This window comes from Serinus canaria, chromosome 7 (genome assembly GCF_022539315.1).
Source record: "Serinus canaria isolate serCan28SL12 chromosome 7, serCan2020, whole genome shotgun sequence".
In the NCBI taxonomy this organism is placed as follows: domain Eukaryota; kingdom Metazoa; phylum Chordata; class Aves; order Passeriformes; family Fringillidae; genus Serinus; species Serinus canaria.
The window spans coordinates 21,291,565-21,311,704 of NC_066321.1; the positions used below are offsets into that span (position 1 = coordinate 21,291,565).

The window sequence follows — 20,140 nt, forward strand, 5'->3', positions numbered from 1 at the left end:
CACTAGTAAAGTATCATTTTAGTGGTTAACAGCCAACATCAGAAGCAGCTTAACTTTAAAACTGAGATAGCTGAAGTTATGACAAATACCTAACATGGATAGAAATAATACATTTTACAGTATCTTAAGCAGACCTTTCTCCCTAGATATGCTGACTAATGGCCACGTTCAGCTAAAAGTGGGGACTTTGTTTGTTCTGAAGTTTGCTGCTGGCATAAACTGCAAAACTGAAAAGGTCAGTGGTCAAAAAATTAAATTCTCTCAAACTCATTTATCACTGCTAAAATAACAAATGGTGCAGGTTAACATGAATTTTATGCCATTATTTAGCTAGTGAGAAACTAAAGCTTCAGCCATTCTACATACACAGACTGTGCAGGAGTTTTGCATTCAGACAGACCTCAGGATTACAAATAGACCTGAGAAGCTAAATCAAAATTCACTAGTTTAATGGCTACTGTGTATTCATTTAACACTCTCTCCTCCACACACATCTTGAAGTTTGAGGCAAGGAATACTATCCAGGCTGTTAATTAAGGACTGTTGAAACAAAAGGGAGTGAAGAAGGAAGTAAAAATCAATTTCCTAGACTTGTATTTCAGCATCACTTTGGAGTTAACCCACTAACTTCGTAAAACAAATGCCACACAGTGCAATAAGAGCACAATTAATGACCTAATAGGAAAAAATAAAGTATTTATTGCTTTTAGAAGTAAAAACTGCAAGACAGACTTTTATACAAAGGCATAAGGCTAGTGAAGGGGCAAAAGGGGAGGGGAAGCTGCAAAGTGGGGAGGCTCTAACAGTCAGTGCTAATATTTGTCTGCCAAATCAGGATTTAAAAACCCAATTCACTTCACATCAGTGAACATCAAATGCATACTATTGTCTGTATAGTCAAAAAGGAAAATGAGGAATGACTTTCTGTAGGCCCAAGTGACCTTTAGGGGAGAGAAAACCCAGAATACTCCACCATCACTTGACACTCTCTTTATCTAAAGCACTTCTTGCCACAGAAGTATTTGATAGTATAGTAGCTATTTGTGGATACATAAGTTTTGCAAAAACAGTAACATTACTTTGAAACATAACTTCAACATCTGAATCTTGTGGTGAGAATTGAATTATCTCCCATATTACATAGTTTTTGGATAATTCAACAAGTTACTCTTCATATTTTGAAATTCATATATAGCCTTAAAATTTTAGTAAGGCTGAATGTGAACAAGAATTCAGTATCACAACTGACTCTTTACAAATTTCTTGAAAATATATAGAAATTGCCAGGATTTCTACAGGCACATGGACATTTCTCAAGTTTTCACTCATACTTTTCTAAAATAAATTGAAATTTGGCTGACAATACCAAATAAAGAATCAAAAAGGTCCAAGTTTACTTATTGTGAGTAAATCAGTGTAATTACCAGAAGAAAGTAAGAGCTGGTGTAAAATTTAAATTCTACCTCTGTGTTTGCATAGCAGAGAAAATTAGCTTTTGTGCCAACACAGGAAGCTCATTTATGAGCACAAACCAAGACACTGACTTCTGGAACATTCACCATCCTGAAGCATAATCTTGGAAAGGTTAACTTGATGTTGAACACTAACACAGCAAATTGCTCAACACCTTACTCTTTTTCCATAACAGTCTTCTCTGAGATCCAAAAATTCTCCTACAAAATCATTTTCTACTTTCTGCCAAGGGCTAAATCACAGTCTATCCTTATCAAAGAAATTATAATGCTGAGCAACCCAAATCACGAGTGAACTCTCTAAGAAAGGTAATACCAGCCTAAGCATGATTTTGTTTTCATGGAATTTATCAGATCTTAATAAAGAAGCACGGTAAAGAAGCATTCTCTTCCTATGAAGAGTTGTGTGGATGAACTTCTTCCCAACAGGCAACCAAACAGAATTCCTGTGGGAATGACATCAGCTGCTTAAATTGAATAGTATGAGTAATGTATTTTAAGCTTCTTGTAAAGGCAATTTAGCAACCAAAGACTTAAGTAGTGGCATGGTGCAAACCATTCACCATACTACTATGTGAGTTCATAAATTGAGAATTACTCACCTCCAACTATGAGGAGGTCTGTCTTTATATTCACACAAAGACATGAAACTCACTTCAGTCTACCATTTAAAATAAACCAGTACACGTAGCACAAGTTTCATTAAAATTGGAAATATACCATTTAAGTCACAATAATGAAGTATACTCTGAAGAGACCCATGCCAACATTAAAACCATCAAGTTAACTGACCCTCTGTCAGCAAATATGATTCTAAACTGTATTTTGAGTTTCCAGTTGCACATTTTCAGTACTCTAACATTTACCAGTTAGACAAAACTGGGCTTACACAAGAACCAACTCCTAGCAGAGCTTTCATCACATACTAAAATTATGAAAATATCAATGATTGTCTACACCTAGAAGGCTGAACACAAAGTTGATTAAGGAGTAATTAATTTAAGTAACAGAACTCATATGCTGCATTTTTTCCCATTACCAACGTAACTCCAAGACAGCCTTGAAATCAGAATAGTTGGGTATTTTCCCTAGATTAACAGATGCAATTTCTAAACTCTTACCTGAAATGGCTTGGAAATCTGTCAAAGTCTAATATTACACTTAGCCTAGTATTCAAAGTAGCTGAGCAAGCTTCAGCAAAGTTTAATTCTAAAATTAGCATGGTAATTACTATACTAGCTTCACAACTTTGTCCTCAGGCTAAGAATTATCCCATCTTTAAGACTGCTGTTCCAGGTAAACTCTCCACTAATTCCCAGCTGTATCAGCTTAATACATGTCCTTGCCCTGGCTTTAATATGCTTAACCCTCTGAACTTGCTCATCTACCCATGCTCAGGCTTAAGGGCTGACATCCTCATTAACTGACAAACTCTGAAACCAGAATCACAGCTAAACAGTCACAAACACAACCACAGCATCCCTCCTTATGATCAAGAAGGGAAACAAAGTTGGATCTTGAAGTAGCGCCTTAATTACAGCTGATTAACTTAATCCCTACCCCCAGTTAATAACTGAACAAGCTTTTAAGTATTCACTAGGAGAAAACCAGCAGAGTCAGTTCTATGATAAATAAATATTACACAAACTTTGAGGCAAAGTACAGGACAGACCATAGTAATGGCAATTTCCAGATGAAGTATCTGTATTTATCAAGTATTTTACCCACATGAGTATACATATGACTATGTCACCAAAGCCAGAAGATAAGTCAGAAATTAATTTCTACTGAGCAGTCACTGCAAATACACCAGGGCATTATAGCAGATGAGGAGCTTACACCATTTACAGGTAAGCCCTGTAACCACCTTATGTCCCTTCAGCACACAAGTGATGTCTGCAGGGAAAAGGTGAGCCACATGACTGTAAAACACAAGTCTACTGTAACATTTTTCAAAAGGACAATTGTCTTCAGTGTAAGATTTATCCAGCAATTAGGTAGCTGAGCTGCAACAAAGTGAAAAAGCACAGCTGCTGCAGCAGGCTCAGTGCCTAGACAACCATTTGCATTAGAAATAAACAGGAAACGCATAATTTACTCATCCTAAATACTTTAAGAACCACAATGTAAATTTCTTAGTAACTAATCCTATTTGCAAACTCACCAGCAAATCAGAACTCAACAAGAAAAAAAGAAATCCTCTCTCTCTCCCCATTATTTCACTTAATTTTTGTTTTACTAACAATTGGTACGCCAAAGGCACTCCTAAGGAAGTTAATCAAACAAAACAAAATCAAATCTGAGTATTACCAAAATGAAATTTACAGAATGCAATTGATTAGGTGTTTTTATCTAAAACACTAATTATATTCTGTCTTCTAGCTCATTTCAACATGCTGTTTCATGTATAATTATCTAATTTTAATGCTTAATTCAATATCCTAAATTATGATGAACCTCCCGAGTCCACCTTCTGCGTAAAAAATACCAGCACTGCACTGATTCAAGAGGTTGCAGCAAGTTCTCTGTTCCTGGTTCCTTGCTAGGAGCAAGGCACCCACAAGATCATGTGATTATCACAGACTCTAAAAAATAGCTGACTGACACATTATTGGACTTCCCAGAATCAGTTCCACTAATCCTATTCAGAAGCTGGACTTTAATGACTAAAGCTTGACTTGCATATATACTCATGGCAATTTATACTTCCAGACTTAAATTCTCCATAGTTACACTATAATTCCATTCTTGTCTACCAAGTATTTATGCAGTTGTTTCACTGCATGCATTTCATTTCATTTCAGTATTGTGCATTGTTTCATCCTGGTTTTTCTACAATATGTTGTTTTGATGTTTTGCCTATGCAAAATACACATTTAGGTTTTTCCTGACTAATCTTTTATTCAATGGCTTTTGTCCTAATTACTTCTCACACACAAAAATTCAGTACTACTAGTTGTTCTATAAAAAAAAGATTTTCATGATTACAAAAAACAAACTTAACCTGAAATTAAGACTTTACATTTAAGATTCCAAAAACCCTTTTGCTCTCCACTGTGCTTTTCTGCTTCAAGAACTTTTCCTTTAGGGCTACCAAATGACTATGTTAATTGGAAATATTAACTGATTTCAGTTAAGCAGTTTTCATAAACTTAACATTGCTCATATCCTTCCTCCCTAGAAAATGTAAACCTCTTGAACCCCTTTGTATCACCACTACAAGCAAAGGACACATCCATTTAAATATCAGCAAATCCTCTTTACCAAAGGTTAATGACATAATTAAGTTACAGGTTATCTTTCTTACATCTACACTTTAAGTGATAAAACACAGATCATGACATAATAGCAGACTCTTATCCAACTCATTTTTGGTATCTTTGTTGTGGGTTTTTTATTAATTTAGCTACTGTGGCAAAATCCAGAAGGTATGAAGTGAACCTTTTGGGAAACTCATTAATAACAAAGCACCATAATAGAATTTTTGGCATTTCTGGAGGGAGGAGGAGTTGCTTTGGCAAGGCAGGGTTAGGGGGCAGAGAGTGTTTGTGGCTGTTTTAAAGTTTTGCCTTACAAGGCAGGTGAAGCCAACCATGTAAGAAAACAGCTTCCTCTCTCAACAAGCTTCTTTATGGAGTAATAAACAGAGAGGAAACAGCTTTCAGTGCCACAAACTTCTCAAAGAGGGCAAGTCACCCAAGACTTGGAATCTTGTCCGTCCGAAATTTTTCTTACTCAGATTAACTGCTGATCAAGTTTGTGCAAATATCTGGCACACACCAGTTGTAGTCAACCATAGCAAACATTTTCTCTTGAAGTTTTACTTACTATTTTTTTCTTTTGGGATTTTAAATCTTCCAGTGCATCATCTAAAAGAAGGACATTATACATTAGTTTTCAAATATAAATTAATTTCAGCACACTCCAAACATTGACTTCACCTTGAGATATCAGGAAAAATTATGCATTGACCACTAACAACTCTAAACATCAGTAAACTTGGTATAAAATAACTAGAGTTTTTATGTGAAAAATAAATCACTTAAAATGCTGAAACTGCTTATAAATTATAGCCCACTGTTATCACTTTACAGATATAACTATTAAAAAATTTTATGTACCATTTCCTCATTAAGCAAACCAATTCTCGCCAGTGCCCTGCTTTGACCTACATTAAAAATGGTACAACAATGGACCAAATACATTTAATCTCATTACTCAAAATACAGAAAAAAGCTTGAGGTCTAAGCATTAACATATCTGAGTACCAGATTTACTGGCTTCAGTATTTCACATAAACCTCTTAACACATACTAGTTTCAAATGCCAGGTCAATTCCAAGCTTCAAAGCTCAATTTATTTCCCCCTTTCTGTATTCTCAGACTACAGCAAAGTGCCCAGTTTTACCAGAAGGTCATTTCACTACTAAATGTTAAGAGACTGTTGCAACAAGTGGGCACAACACCTAGCCTCTCTAAGAGGAAGAGAAAGAAGAAAGGCCAAATGCATGTGGGATTTTCCTGAAAGTCAATGTTTGGAGCTTGACACTCACAGAAAACTCACTGTAATAAACCATCACCTAATGCAGAAGATACTCTCTCAACAAATTAGCTTTCTGCTACCTCTGTTCACAGCAAGAAGATTTTAACAATAAACTGTACAACTTTTTACCCTTTCTCAGCTCTACTGAACACTGGCAGCTTACCTCCTATAAAAATATACCTATTCCTACCCATTTTTAAAGACAGAAAAAGCTTCATAGAACTACAAGACACAAACCCAACCAAACTAAACACACCTTTTTTTGTATTTTTACTATTTATAAATATGTATTCCATACATTCAAAGTTACTTCAAGAAAACTGTTACTTAAAATTAAGGGAACAAATAATTACTTAAACTATTCCAGAATGCAGAAATCCATTTTAATCAAATAGACCTCTTATTAAATGTGCAAAATACTAAAACTGGCATGCACATATTTGAAAGGTTATTATTTATACAATAAAAGGGTAACTAGAATAATCATCATTTGTTTATAGGACACAGAAAAAGACAATATTTAATCCTGGGATGAACCACAGAAGATGGACAATTCCAAAAAGTGTGCATCTTCAAATCACTGAATTATCTCCTTTCACCAAATGTTACATTTATACTAGAACACAGCCTCACACGTTGCCCCACACAGATTAATAGCTTAAAATGTATTGCAATGCAGTGTGGTATCATGAAACCAAATAAACAGCAGAACACAGCCAGCTATTAATGGTTACTCAAGAAACTGCAAGTGCTTTTGGTACAGAAATGCCTAGAACATCTTCAAGCACAGCCTCCCACAAAGCAATGCCATCGGTTTCAACTGTGGCTGTTCTTTCTGATGACTTTACCTCCTGTACTCAACAAGAACCTCAAGAAACACCTGCCCTTTAAAGATGGCCAAATGGCAATTACTGCAAACTATCTTCAAGAAACCAACATATCTTAATTAAACCTACAGAAAAAAAAAATCATACCAGATAAGTCAATACCTGCAACATACCTCATTTATTTTCTCCAGCTTTGGGACAGATCAACCTAAATCTTTAACACTTGTTTGCCTGACCAGTCCTAAAAACTGAAATTCCATCATCTCTCTGCATCACCTTCCCTGAAGTCTAGCTACAAATTTTCTTCATTCACAGCATCATTCCCAAATCTGATTGGTGTATACCGATTATCCAGCACAGAGCTTTACTGCATTAAATAACCACCTCCAGTGTCTCAGTATGTTATCCCAGAATAAACATTTGGTTTTGAGCAACTTGGTTGATAGTTTGCTCTCTCAGCTATGCTTTCTCCTCCTTTACTGCTTCAACCCTACATTCAATTTTTCTCTTTCAAATATAGGACTTTTATCTCTGAGGTAAAGCACTTCATTTTTATCCAGTCTCTGGAACCACACAGAAATAATCCCTTTTGGCATGTTCTATCATCTACTAAACCCTTTAAACACAGGTTCAACAAAAGCACCAGACATGCCTTATCCTCAAAACAGCAATAAAGACATTTAAGCAAAGTAGAAAAACATACTTTTTTTTCTTATTCAGCCGTGAAATGCAAATCATTCATTTCACCTTAGAAATGAATCACACTGCACCACAGAATATATGGACAATTTTATTCCTACATAAAAATGTATGTTCTGTGCTTGCATACCAAATGCAAACATTCAGTTTAAGAAAAATTCTAAAAGTGATGTTTAACTTGTAAGCTGTCACAAATTAAATACATCATGCTGCTCTGCAAGTCATAAAACACAGTGCAACACTGAGGTTTGCCTGTATTATTGCTCACATCACCATGAGATATTGTTACAGGCTGGACTGCTTTCAAGGAAAATCTCAAATGAATTCTAACTACTGCAGACAAGTGCCACAGATGCTGTTTTTAAATAGCATGCAGATTCATTCTAATGCAAAATTTAACAACTTTTTATATATATTTGAAAACCTCCATTACTTTTTGGTTATGTTACACGATTTCCAATTTTCCTTAGCTCTCAAAAAAGCAAAAAAACACCCACTTATTCCTTTCCCACTCAGGAAAACATAAGTATGCTTTGGAGAACTTGGGAGAGAAAAGATAGCCTAACAAATAAATTAGACACATCTGCTATAAATCTCTTCCCTTTTGTAAAAGGATAACAGATGACTGCTGGAATACTTGTGAGATGCAAGTATCAAGGGAACAACTACTACTGTTTATACTTCCTTTCCCCTTGATCCTACTTCTACATCATATTTTATTCCATTACACTTTTGACACATGCAAAGACAGGAGAAAGTTAGCACAATTTTATAAGTGAAGTGAAAGATTAAGCAGTTTCCTTCCTGCTCTTTCATGAACTATGTAGTAGAAAAATGTTTAGCTAATGCTACCCATTACAGTATCAACTAAAAGGCTACTCTTGTCTTCCTGGAAGCCAAATGATCAAAAGCATTTACATTATCATAGCAAGCATCATTCTCAACTGGCTACATATCCTTAAAAAAAAAAAAAAAAAAAAAACAAGGAAAAAGTACTTACTATTTCTTTCTGTCCGTTTGGAAAAGAAAAAAATGAGCAGTGTTCTTATACACCAGATTCTTTAGAACAAAAAGAAGAATTATATTAATTAAATTATATTACAGTAACCATTTCTGAAGTCATTTAGCAAACAACACTTAGCAGATGAGATTTTATTTCACCAAATATAAAAGACAGAAATCTTCAAACACTATTCATACATAAAACTAAAAACTAAATTAGCACCTTGTCAACAAGATATCAATATTGCTCTAAATAAAAGCATCCTTTCAATTGAAATTAACTGTTACTTAAGGCAGAAATACTAAGGCAGCAGCAGCAATATCATCACTTGTTAAAAAATGTTCAGCTGAAAATTACTTAGTCATCACTTCTTATTTGATAGATTAATAATGCATTTTATCCAAAAAAAGAAACTCACCAGTTCAGACCAAAATTAAGGCCTAGGAGATTTGTGGGAAGAATTCTAACACCAATGAAAACCATGTGATAGAGCTATTGTACAAATGCTCTCCCAAGCAGAATTAACTGACCTGAGTCCTAGTGATTTTAGAGAGGCCTCAGTCTACTCAGTTTCTGTAGGTTTTCAGCTAACTTAACTGGAGCAGTTTATGTCAAGATGAAGTTAAACTGATCTATGACTATCTTACATTTGAAAGGTCTCTTTGCAATCATCAGGACTTCATTTGTTTTAAAGCTTAGAATTGCTTCTAATGTTAAGCTGACACTTTTCCTGGTAAGTTACTCAGTCTAAGCCAAGTGGCAAACCTCATACACCAAGCCATTCCAAGCATCCCAAACCCTCCTAATGTTAATTAAATAACAGAGCCTAAATTAGCAATGTTTAATTTAAGAAAAAAAAAACAGCAATCTTAAAGGCTAGAAAAGTTATCTAGCTAAAAGCATGCATAAGAAAGCAGGCAAAAGGCTTTAAGAGTTTTCATAATGACTTAATTCATAAGAACATCTTCTGTATTTATGCAATGGCTGCCCAGTTAGAAATGCCTTCAAGTATTAACAACACAGCCCAAGTTAGGCAAGATGGATGAGGCACCTGGAATCTGAGAGCAGCATGTCCAAGGTAAGAGAAACAAAGAAGTTTAAGTATTTCATGTCCAAAGGTGTGCTAAAATAACTGATGGATTTATCTGCTTGCACAACACAAAATGTGTATTTCTGAAGTACCAGAAGAAATAAATGTTTAGAGTGTTTAAATTGCCTTAAATACCTTGTTACAAAGGCAAAAGCATTATTTCTTTTTAAATGTATGTTTAATAGTCTTCTACCTAAAGCTGTATTCTAAATATGAAGTCAGACATCATGAAATAAAAAAGCATTGTCCTCTGTAAGAAATCCGAGACTAAATTTTATTAGCAGATCATTTCAACCAATTTTACAAAAAAGAAACTATTTCTTTGAAAATCAGAACATGCAAATTAAAACCAATTCAAATAAAAATCAGTTCAAGAAGAGCACCCTTCTAAAATGCAAACGTATTTCTTCAACTTTTCAAGTATTTCAGTATACATTTAAAATTAATGAAGTTATATTCCTAAAACTTAACTTGCTCTACCAACATCAGTAACTTGCTGAGACCCTGGGGGACTGACCTAAGGCAGAAATAAGTTGGTGACTGACTGCAAGCTGGAAAAGGCAGACATGCTCCAGTTTGATTAGGTCTGAAAAATCTCTAGAGCTATTACTGGGTGGCACCAGGCATTCAGCATGGAGTCACCTCTTGACCGAGAACAAAGACAAGCTGGCAGCTGCTTGCCATTCATATCTGCCAAAAAAAGCTGAAGGGGAATAGCTTAAGGGAAAAAAATATCTGATAAACAGTTGCAAGTCATAAGAGAACAACAGACTGATTCTAAGTGCTAGTAAGCTGACATCTAAATCAGAATTTTACAAAGAGCCATCTTGAGAAAAATAAGCAGAACTAAAAGACAAACTAGAGAATAAAAGTCCAACATGTAAATTCCAACCACAGCACAAGAAGCCATCACCTTCAATAATAAAAACTTTCATTTCTACACTGATTCTAACACACCTATGTGAAAGAAGGCTGGTAATACTTCCTCTTTTACAAGCCTTTCCTATCAGCATGAACAAGCCTCACACACTAACAACAAAGACTTTAAAATGCTTGTTTTTAAGAACAAAATCAAATCACATTGCTGCCAAAGATTAATTTGAGCTCTAATTTTTATATAAATCCTTTCCAGTCAAGATCCTACTGCCCATGTATTTTCTCCACAGGAGTACACAACAGCAATATATCAGTATATTACAGATAATGCAGTATGACATACAAACACCATCCTCTCCTTGGGGGTTTCCCACATGTTACATTATGCTTATCAAACTTACAAAGCCTCAAATATTTACTTTGATTTTGCCTTTCAAGTCTAAAGCTAGGGCATCTACAAACCATGCCTTCATACAAAGGTGCTGTACAAATGGAAGTACTTGTGATCGTTTCAGCAAATGAGTTAATGCACTGTGCTCCCCATCCTTAGGGAAGATGCTCAGTAGGCTGCTCTCACCTCCCTGATGGTCTGGAGGAAGGGGAGGCTGCAAAGCAGCTGTTCAGTGAGGTGGGAGCCCTTTTTGTTACTTTTAGAAATGTAGATTTCTTAGACAACAAAAGCCACTCATCAGGATAAGGAGCCAATCAGTTCAGTGGAACAAATATGAAGGCAATATTTTCTCCAGTCACATACAATGAAGTCTGTGTATTTTCTTGAAAACAGTCAGTGATTTTCCAGAAAAACAGCTAATTATGTAAAAGTAGTCTTAAACACACTTAAGGTGACAACTTTTCAAGTCCATTCTGTGTTAAGAGTCACCTAACACATAAAGTGAGTTTCTCCACTCAGTCTTGTATTTTTTCCAGGTTTATACACTACATTTTACATGTACATGACATACCTTTGGTTACTTCTGTGCAGTAATGTTACTTCTCAAATCACAATAAAAATAAAACCCAAGAAATAAGTGAAAATAAAACCCTTGTGCATATACTACATTACCTTACAGCTCAGACACAGCTCTCTAGCCCCAGTATCATTTTGATAAGCCAAGTGACTTTAGATGCTATTATCTTCTGATTATAAGACCTAGCTCTATACTTAACCCAGACCCATGAGAGATATTCCCCTCAAAGAAAGGGGAATGTCTAACTACTTGAATCTATTTTAGAAGAAAAAATTCAGCAAGTTATGACATCTCAAGGACTGTCAAAGCAAACCCAAACCCCTGCTGAGATGTATTTTCCATCTCCTTTTATCAGAGACAGCAGTTAGAAAATAAAAAAGGCATATTTACTTACATCAATGGAAATGCAAAAAATGGAAGTGTCATTGTCAGCCTTGCTGTCCATTCATCAGGAAGACACCACAAATACACAATTAAGCAAGTAATAAGGTAAAGAAGGGAGGAGTAGAGAAGAAGCCTTCCAACCCATAGTTTCTGTAGCCTCTGATTTTTTTCTCTAAATTCTTCTAATGTCTGTATTTCCTGGAAATAAACAGGGTTCAGCCTTATTAGTGCAATTAGTAAGAGGTTTTACTAAGCTGCCTTTAAATGTTTGCTAAAATCAGCCCTATCAGTCTGATACTTGATTAGAAAAGTCAAGCAGCTCTTTGATAAATGACAATATTTGCCCAAAGATAACTTTCATAGCATAAATACTCCATACTAATAAGGCTATGATATGGGCCACTTGCACCTTATTAGCAATTGCTAAGAAAAGTCTAAAATCAGCACTTTTTCACATCTGTAATGCATCAGTATATTTGGGAGAAGTGAAAAAATCCAGTATCTTATGCATGGCAGTCTTTGCTATCACATAAGTCAGTACTAAGCATACTCAGCATTCTAAAGCTTTCATCAGGTACCTGTGGAATGTTAAATGACTCTGACACTTTTCTACTAACATGGCAAATTGCTGGAACCTCTCCACCATTTTACTTGTTTTCCTTTCAGTACTTTCCTCACATTAGGAGTGAAACCATGAACATTTGTATGATGGTATATTAATAAGTGATGGAGCAATGCTCTGCTATGTTAACCATTCTCACTGTATTTCAAGTGACAACAGAAGTACTCACAGCTTCATTAAAAAAAAAAAAATCAACAGCATATTTCAAAACAGTTAATTTCCCCACAGAGTACAGGTATCTGTCACAAATGCTGGTGAAAAATCACAACTGATAACTAAACAAACTAACTAGTTATTCTGCCCCTGCCCTTACTTACTACCACTACAGTTGCAACTTCTACACATAAAACCATGCATTGAAGCTTTTCTAATCAACCTGATGAATGGAACTTTGCATTAGTGACATTTTCCTTTACAGGGGACTTAAAGAGTTAGTTATAACTGAGCTGTGTAATCAAGGCAGCTTCATATTCATTCCCATTTCAGGCTCTCTAAATAAATACTTGCCCTGCAGCTTCACACTATCTATTATACAGTATTGGTATTTTTTAAATTACTAAACAGTAAGGGGGAAAACTATAACAATTTCTCTGCTGTGCACAATCTCTACTACTGGAATAGATACCAAAATAATTTAAAATTTCATGAGAGTATTTTACCTAATGTGAGAGAAATACATGGCCAGCAAAAAGGACATATATTTCCAAACAAAAAAATCAAACAAAACACCAAAAAGCAACATACCTTATCTATTTTCTCTAATACTTCTACGGTGGAAGGCTTTGCCTGCTTACAAGGGAAAGAACAAAGATATTAATCTCACTTTTAAAACCTCAGTATTTTGTGGATTACTGTACATTTACAGTTTCCTAACAAAAAGACATACTCATAATAGATTAATAAATTATCTATTTTACATAAAGGTAAGAAGTTTTCCTACTTCAGGGTGACAAATAGAAAGGACTGTAATGAATCACTATTTTACAGCTGGCATTACTCTTACCTGAAAGCTCCTCTCCTACATCACAAAAAATTAAAATCTATAATGCTTCTACTGCAATAATGAATGTGTAGGTCAAAAGCAAAACAAGAACAGACTTGATGAGTGGCAGAAATAGGCAAAACACAGAGAATACAGAGAGGAAGCCCTAACCTGAGTACTCCAGCTTTTTACTACTATTCATTCCATATAAGGACATATGGTGCAAATAAATCACAAGCACCTGCAAATAAGGGCTGTCATCACCAGTAAAATTCCCTACAGGAGCAACTGGAAATCCACCTTCTGGGAACCTTTGCTAATTTCTGAGAATTATCAAGCCACAATCTTTCCCTACCCGTCACACTACAAATTCAAAAGCCACAGCTCACACTGCATCACCCTGAAAAGTGAGTTTCTATTACACCAAACTGACACTCCACCTAAAGTTTCACCTTTAATGGAGTTTTGTAAGGAAGACTCTGCAGTCAATTGCTAATAAGCAATGGCAAATCTAGACTCAAGCAGGAGAGTGGTCAAAAACCTCATGCCTCTTCTTCCTCAAACTCAACAACCAATAAAAGCAGATAGGAAGACAGACTTGTACAGGAGTAAGTAGCTACCAAACCATTTGTTAAAACAGCCAGAAATGTATTCTGCACATTCCTATTTTTATCTAGGTCACCAACCTGTCAAGTCACAGATGCTGTAGTTTCTATCCCAATGATGCACAACAAAAGTATTTAGATTTACAGAAAGACTTAAAACTGTATTTTTTCAAGTTAATTAAGCCAGTGCCAGACTGGTACTGCAAAGGAAATGAAGGACAACAGCAGAGTTCCACAGTTTAGTGATTTAGCAAAAAATACTTTTGATCATGATATCTCTCACTACTGGACTTTTAAGTAACATACTCACAGGAAAAGTTCAGCACTTTCATTCAGCCAGTATTAATAGTCAACATGTCCTAGATACTCCCATCTTCTGGGCTAAAGGTTATTACATTGTTACACAATGTTACTTACCCTCCATCTTGAAATTAATCCACCCATCTTCTATTGTGGACAAATGTTGGCAGAGCTATCAATCTTCTACAAGAATTCACAGCTAGAAATAAAGCATCAAGCACTTAGGAGTAATCTACGAACATAATCAAAGATTCTCAAATTCATTCCAACATCTTAAGAAATCAAAACATTGTAAAAAGCCATTGTCCAGCTACCTACCTATGTGCTATCTTTAAATTCAGTTTTCTGATTTATAAGCATCCCTGTAAGTCAGTTGATCAGTTCAGACATGGCCAAAGTTGTTTTTCTTTTGGAAATACTTAACTAGCAGAGAGTTCTCAAAAACACAGGCACAAATGAACTGCAAAAAGAGCCACCAAAATACTCCAGCAGAAAAGCAATATTAAAAACTTAGTATTGGGCACAATTATTTAAGATACTGATCTCAGTTATTTCCTCTGCTGCCCCTAAGCATAACTCAGTATTCCTTTTTAGCTGCAACTCTAGGCATTCAGCATTAACACCCTGTTAACATCTCATCCTGTTAATGAGAAAATTTCTCAAATAAATCTATTTCCTTTTCATGCTCTCACCAACAAGAACATGCTGTGTGCTCAGTTTTAAGTTCAAAGAACCAGTTTCAAAGATTTCATTTGCTGTACAAAAGCACAACATTGGCAGGTCTTCCCTGCACAACTCACAACCCAGTCATCAGCACATCAAGTGACTCTAAAACAATTCCAAAGGGGCAAGAGCAGCTCACCTCACCCTACACAAACCTGCAACCCAGGAACAACACTAATTTGATGATCTGGGTCTAAGCTCCTGAAAAAAATTGTAGCAACTTCCCATGAGAAGCTAGTTGAATCAATTGAACCTCAGGATGGCAGACTTTCTCTCCATCCATTTAATATACAAGTTTTTTACCTATTTAACAAAAAAGTAATCCGTTCAAAACAACCCTGACAGTAAACTAATGCTCAATCCCAACCAGGACTCAAACCTTTTTCATTCTGGAATGAAACACTAACACTTGTTAAAACAAAGCAGTGATCTGGCTAGACAGAAATATAAGTGATCATTATCTTGCTTATTAAGTTTGTTTTGGCCAAAAATGGAAAGGTACATTTCAATCCAAATTTGTTTTCAAATTGTCTGAAGTACTAGAGCAACTTAATATGTCTAGGATATGCACTGCTCACTAGCACAAACACTGCTGTGGCTGGTAACCTCCTCACCTTTTAAGAAAGCCAAGGACTTCAGAACTATAGGCCCTACTGGCTTCAGAAACCAACCCTTAAAGATAAGGAAATCCATATCAGACATGCCACGAGAACGAAGCTAGAACAGATGGGCAAATTCGCTCTGCTGCTGCCAAATTAGTAGCACCACGGGGTGAGATATAGAAATAGCAATTACCCCTTGGACTCGAACAAATTCTCAAAATAATCACTACTGCAGCAACTCACCTCAGTAAAACAGCAGTCTTTTTTTTCAAACACACAATCTAGCACCAAGAAATTTACACAACTGTGACTTTGCAGATACAGGCGAGCTTTTGCACGATGGGTATTGCAGTAGATCTGAGCCTACACTTTCTTCCCAGATATTCCTACAGACATAGAAAGCTTTTACATTGTTTTGCAATAAAGACACTGTATCAAATAGCCAATTGAGAAGTCTGTAAAGCCAGCACAAGGCTCCCAGACCTAGCTTGTTTCCCCTATCATTGCCACTGCCCTTAGGAGCAATGCTGGCTCTCAGCTGTGGACATGGACAAACACAGAAATGCTCACAAGGCCTTTGTGTGTGCCATTTTCCTTCACACCATAGTTTGAGAACCTCTCCACTGGAGGTGTTAGAGGATCTTCTGGGAACAAATTATCCATGAGCTACTGGTGACTCTGACTTATAGCAATAACACACTCACAGTGCTATTGCTACACAAGGTTTTTTTAAATATCTGGAAAACGCTTGGAAGAGAAACAGGTTTGACAAGTGTCACTATGCATCTGATTTTACAGGAGCTGTGATGATGACAGGCTTTACAGATGCTGCTCTGCACGTCTGCAATACCACCAAAACCCTTCCCCAAAGAGGTATTAAGGGATTAGGGCCACCAGACTCACATTTACAGTTTAGTCACTGAATCCTCAGTGAGGAGGTGGAAAATTTTCTATGATTACTATGGAGTGCCTCAGATGTTTTCCTTCTTCCCCTCTCTTCTTCCTGACAGGACAACACAAATTGTCTTCAACTGGTTCAAGCTCTCCTCCTTCCTCCTCACCTGCCACCCTACATACCTACCCCTAATATCTATCCTACTCCTCAGGGCAAGAGAGCATCCACAAGTTACTTCCTTCCCATGCTCTAAACAACAAATTACTGCATAGGACTTTTCCCTTCTGAAGACTGCACTCTAGCACAGAGCTGTGCATTTCACTGACTAAGCACTAGAGCAGTTGGGCTTATTTCCACACACGTTATCACTGATGCAATACACAAGTAAGATAGCTGCAACGTGTCCTAGGCTTAAAACAGACAAAAGAAGCATTAAAAACACTGAACAGAGAAGCTTAAGAAAACACTACTGTCAATTTTATTACCTGACTCACTCAAAAAAATATTCGTAGCAGCTCCTCTGCTACCAAAACATTTAAGTTATTTATTAAAAAGCAGAAGTGCCAGACTCAGAGACCAGAGCACAAAAAGCTTCTCCTTTGAATGAGGCAAAAATCCACTAAGACATCCACGCCCATCCTCCCAGGTGGAGAAAATAGCTTCATGATCTCATTACACTTTTATCAACTGTCTCAAATTTCTTCAGGCTTGTTAATGCTTTACAGATTAAAAGTCCTCCAAAAACTCAGTCTCCCAAGTAAATTTTAATAAATGACATGCTGAAATTCAAGACTGACTAACATCAAGAGAAGACATACTACAAGAAAAAAAAAATAAGTTAGAAACTCGTAATCAAGGCCTTGCATAGAGTCATACAGATCTCTCCCCTTAAGGAATGGGCAATGCTTTTGAAATAGGTCTTTTTGCAAACTTAGTCATTCCACTTTCTGTAAGTATTTTTAGATATTTGCCACTACAAAGAACACAGATTCTACCTTTCAAATTGAATCTCTAGTTTTGCTCACAGTTTGCTCAAAATTTACTGACCTCAGAAACTTCCACTGGCACCATAAAAAGTTTCTCCAGCAGAGCGCCGCGAACAAGGAAACAGCCAAAACCAAACCAGGAGCATCCCCCACCGCCTACCGCTAGCCAGTCCTAGGACGCCTCAGTTACAACAAAATACTAAACTTTTTTCCATTTAAACTTCATTTTCGGCTGTTTCCGTCTGGAAGCATCCCACGAAAGTCCTAGGCTTTGCAGAGCCTTAATTAAAAACGCAAATTAGTTCCCACACGGGCTGCACAGCGCCGGAGCGAGAAGTGGGTGGGTCGGGCGCTCTTTTTTGAAACCCAAGCCCAGCAGCCTGCGCGAGGGGCGGCCGGCGCGGGCCCGCCGGGCCGGGAGGGCGCTGCCAGAGGTCAGCGGAGCCCCCGGCCCGCCGGCCGCCACAGCCGCACCGCTCCCCGCTTCGGCCCAGGGCGCCCGCCGCCCTTCCCGCAGCCGGGGGCTGCCCCCTCCGAGGCTGCACCACGGCCCAACCCGCCCCGCGGCCAGCGGGGAGAGGGAGGGGGCACCTGCCGCCTGCTCCGCTTCGTGCCCCGGGGCCGGTACCTCAGTGCTTCTATGGGGAGCGCCGGGAGCCCCTCACCCGCCACCCCGCGCCCCTCTCCCACCGCGGAGCAGCTCGGGGCCGGGCCGCGCATCCCCCGCCATCGCGTACCTGCCGCGGGCCGGGCCGCGCATCTCCCGCCCGCCGCCAACGCCGCCGCAGGAGGAGCGCGGCGCCCGGGCGCTGCTCCCACCAGGCCCCGCGCGGGTGCGGCAGCCAATCAGCGCCTCGCTGCCGCGGGGCGCGCTGGAGCGGGGCGGGGCCGGGCCGGGCTGTACTGTGCTGCTGGCGGGCGGGCGGAGGCTGCGGCGGAGCTGCTGCGTTCTGCTCCGTACAGTGCCGTACTGTACGCGGCTGCGCCCCTCCGTACAGTGCCGTACTGTACCCGGCCGTGCCGCTCCGTGCCGTACCCGGTCGTACCCGAGCGGGCCGTGACATGCCGATGCGCCGCTCCCGCCGCGCTTCGCGGCCCAGCCCGGGCGGTGTCCCGGCCGGCGCTGCCCCGCCAAGTCGAAGCGGGCGGTGTCGGAAGGCGCGCACCGCCGGCGGGGCCGGAGACGCCAAGCCCGTCTTCCTGCGGCTCTCTGTTACAGAAAATAAAAGTGTTTTAAGGCGAAACCGGAGGAACGCGAGGGCCGAACTGTCCTGTGGAGGTCTGCAGGCCTCCCGACAGCGGTGCTCAGCCATGGAGGCAGTGCTGACAAAGAGGCGCCGTGTGCGCTCTGCGGGCAGGCGCGGAGTCCCCTGAGGGTCACAGCACAGGGCTGCTGTCACCGTCCCCTTCCTTCCAGTCGGCGTGTGTTGAATATCTTTGGAGAGAGGCTGAACTCTGAATGTCTTTAAATCCCATTACTGTAATCACAATGCCCTCTCCCTTGTGCTGTACTTCCATCAGCTTTCTGACGTCGCTGGCGTCCATCCCTCGCCTCATGCCGAGAGGACACAGGAACAGAGAATAAATACTTGTTCTGTTTGCACTGTGTTTCTGAAATGCCCTGTTCAGAACTTTTACCACTACAGTAACACAAGTGCATGTGCACAGATGTGAAGGAAAGTCTTTTCAAGTGCCTTGTAGTAAAAATTCCTATGCAAAAGCTGTATATCTTCAGCTGACCCTGCATTGTTGAAATTCTTGTATGTAACAGTGCATCATAATACAGCCTATAAATGTTGGGGTTTTCCCGGCTGTGATAGGTTGACCCTGGTCAGGAGGTAAACACCCACACAACATCCTGCTCCTTCCCCTTCAGGAAGATGGGGAGATACTAGGAAAAATCAGAGAGCTTGTGGGTTGGGTTAAAGGAAAGTTTAGTAAGTGAATGAAAGGGGGAAAAAAGTGATGCAAGGGAAATAACTAACCACCTCCCACAAGCAGACTGATGCCCAGCAAGTCTTCCAGCAACTGATGATTCCCCTCCCACCTTCTTATTCTGCAATCCCAGTTTTATTGCCGAGAATGATATGAGGTATGGAATATCCTCTTGGCAAATTTGAGTGTGCTGTCCTGGCTGTTTCCCCTCCCAAAATTGTTGCCTACCCCCAGCCTACTCTCTAAGGGAGCAGAACATGAGAAAAGGGAAATCCTCAACGCTGTGCAAGTCCCGTTCAGCAAAGGCCAAAACATTGCTGTGTCAGCTGTGCTGTTCTAGTCACAGAATACAAAACACAGCAGAATATGGGCTGCTGTGAAGAAAATTGCCTCATCCCAGCCAGACCCTGTACATGAACTCAAAAAGAATAGGAAAAGCTTTTAGGCCAGGAAAGAACAGGAAAGATATCCCAGCAGCTGTTCAGGCAACACAGTCAGCTTCAAGCTTTAAGTGGTAGAGCATCTTTTTCCATGGTCTAGCATCATATCTGCTTAAAATAAATGCAAATAATGAAGATACCATGTTTAAAGGCATTTGGAAATGCTGTAGGCAATACTATTGTCTCCAA

The 20,140-nt window shown here is 38.8% G+C and overlaps 1 protein-coding gene across 4 annotated transcripts in view; it reads right to left on the reverse strand.

The window, feature by feature from the left end:
* LNPK (lunapark, ER junction formation factor) overlaps positions 1–18,383 on the reverse strand; it is a 41,900-nt gene extending 23,517 nt beyond the window's left edge. Inside the window, exons 1-6 of one of the 4 annotated variants that reach the window (XM_030241786.2) lie at positions 18,314–18,383; positions 14,488–14,569; positions 13,228–13,269; positions 11,872–12,059; positions 8,541–8,599; positions 5,301–5,341 (exon numbers count right to left, since the gene is read on the reverse strand). In XM_030241786.2, the coding sequence (XP_030097646.1) occupies positions 5,301–5,341; positions 8,541–8,599; positions 11,872–12,059; positions 13,228–13,269; positions 14,488–14,514 (357 nt within the window). In that variant the 5' untranslated portion in view covers positions 14,515–14,569; positions 18,314–18,383. Of the gene's footprint in view, positions 1–5,300; positions 5,342–8,540; positions 8,600–11,871; positions 12,060–13,227; positions 13,273–14,487; positions 14,570–17,637; positions 17,861–18,313 lie in introns of those variants that run through there. The other 3 variants (XM_030241785.2, XM_050976851.1, XM_018911563.3) reach the window with 3 other exon arrangements.
* Between the last annotated feature and the right edge of the window lie 1,757 nt (positions 18,384–20,140).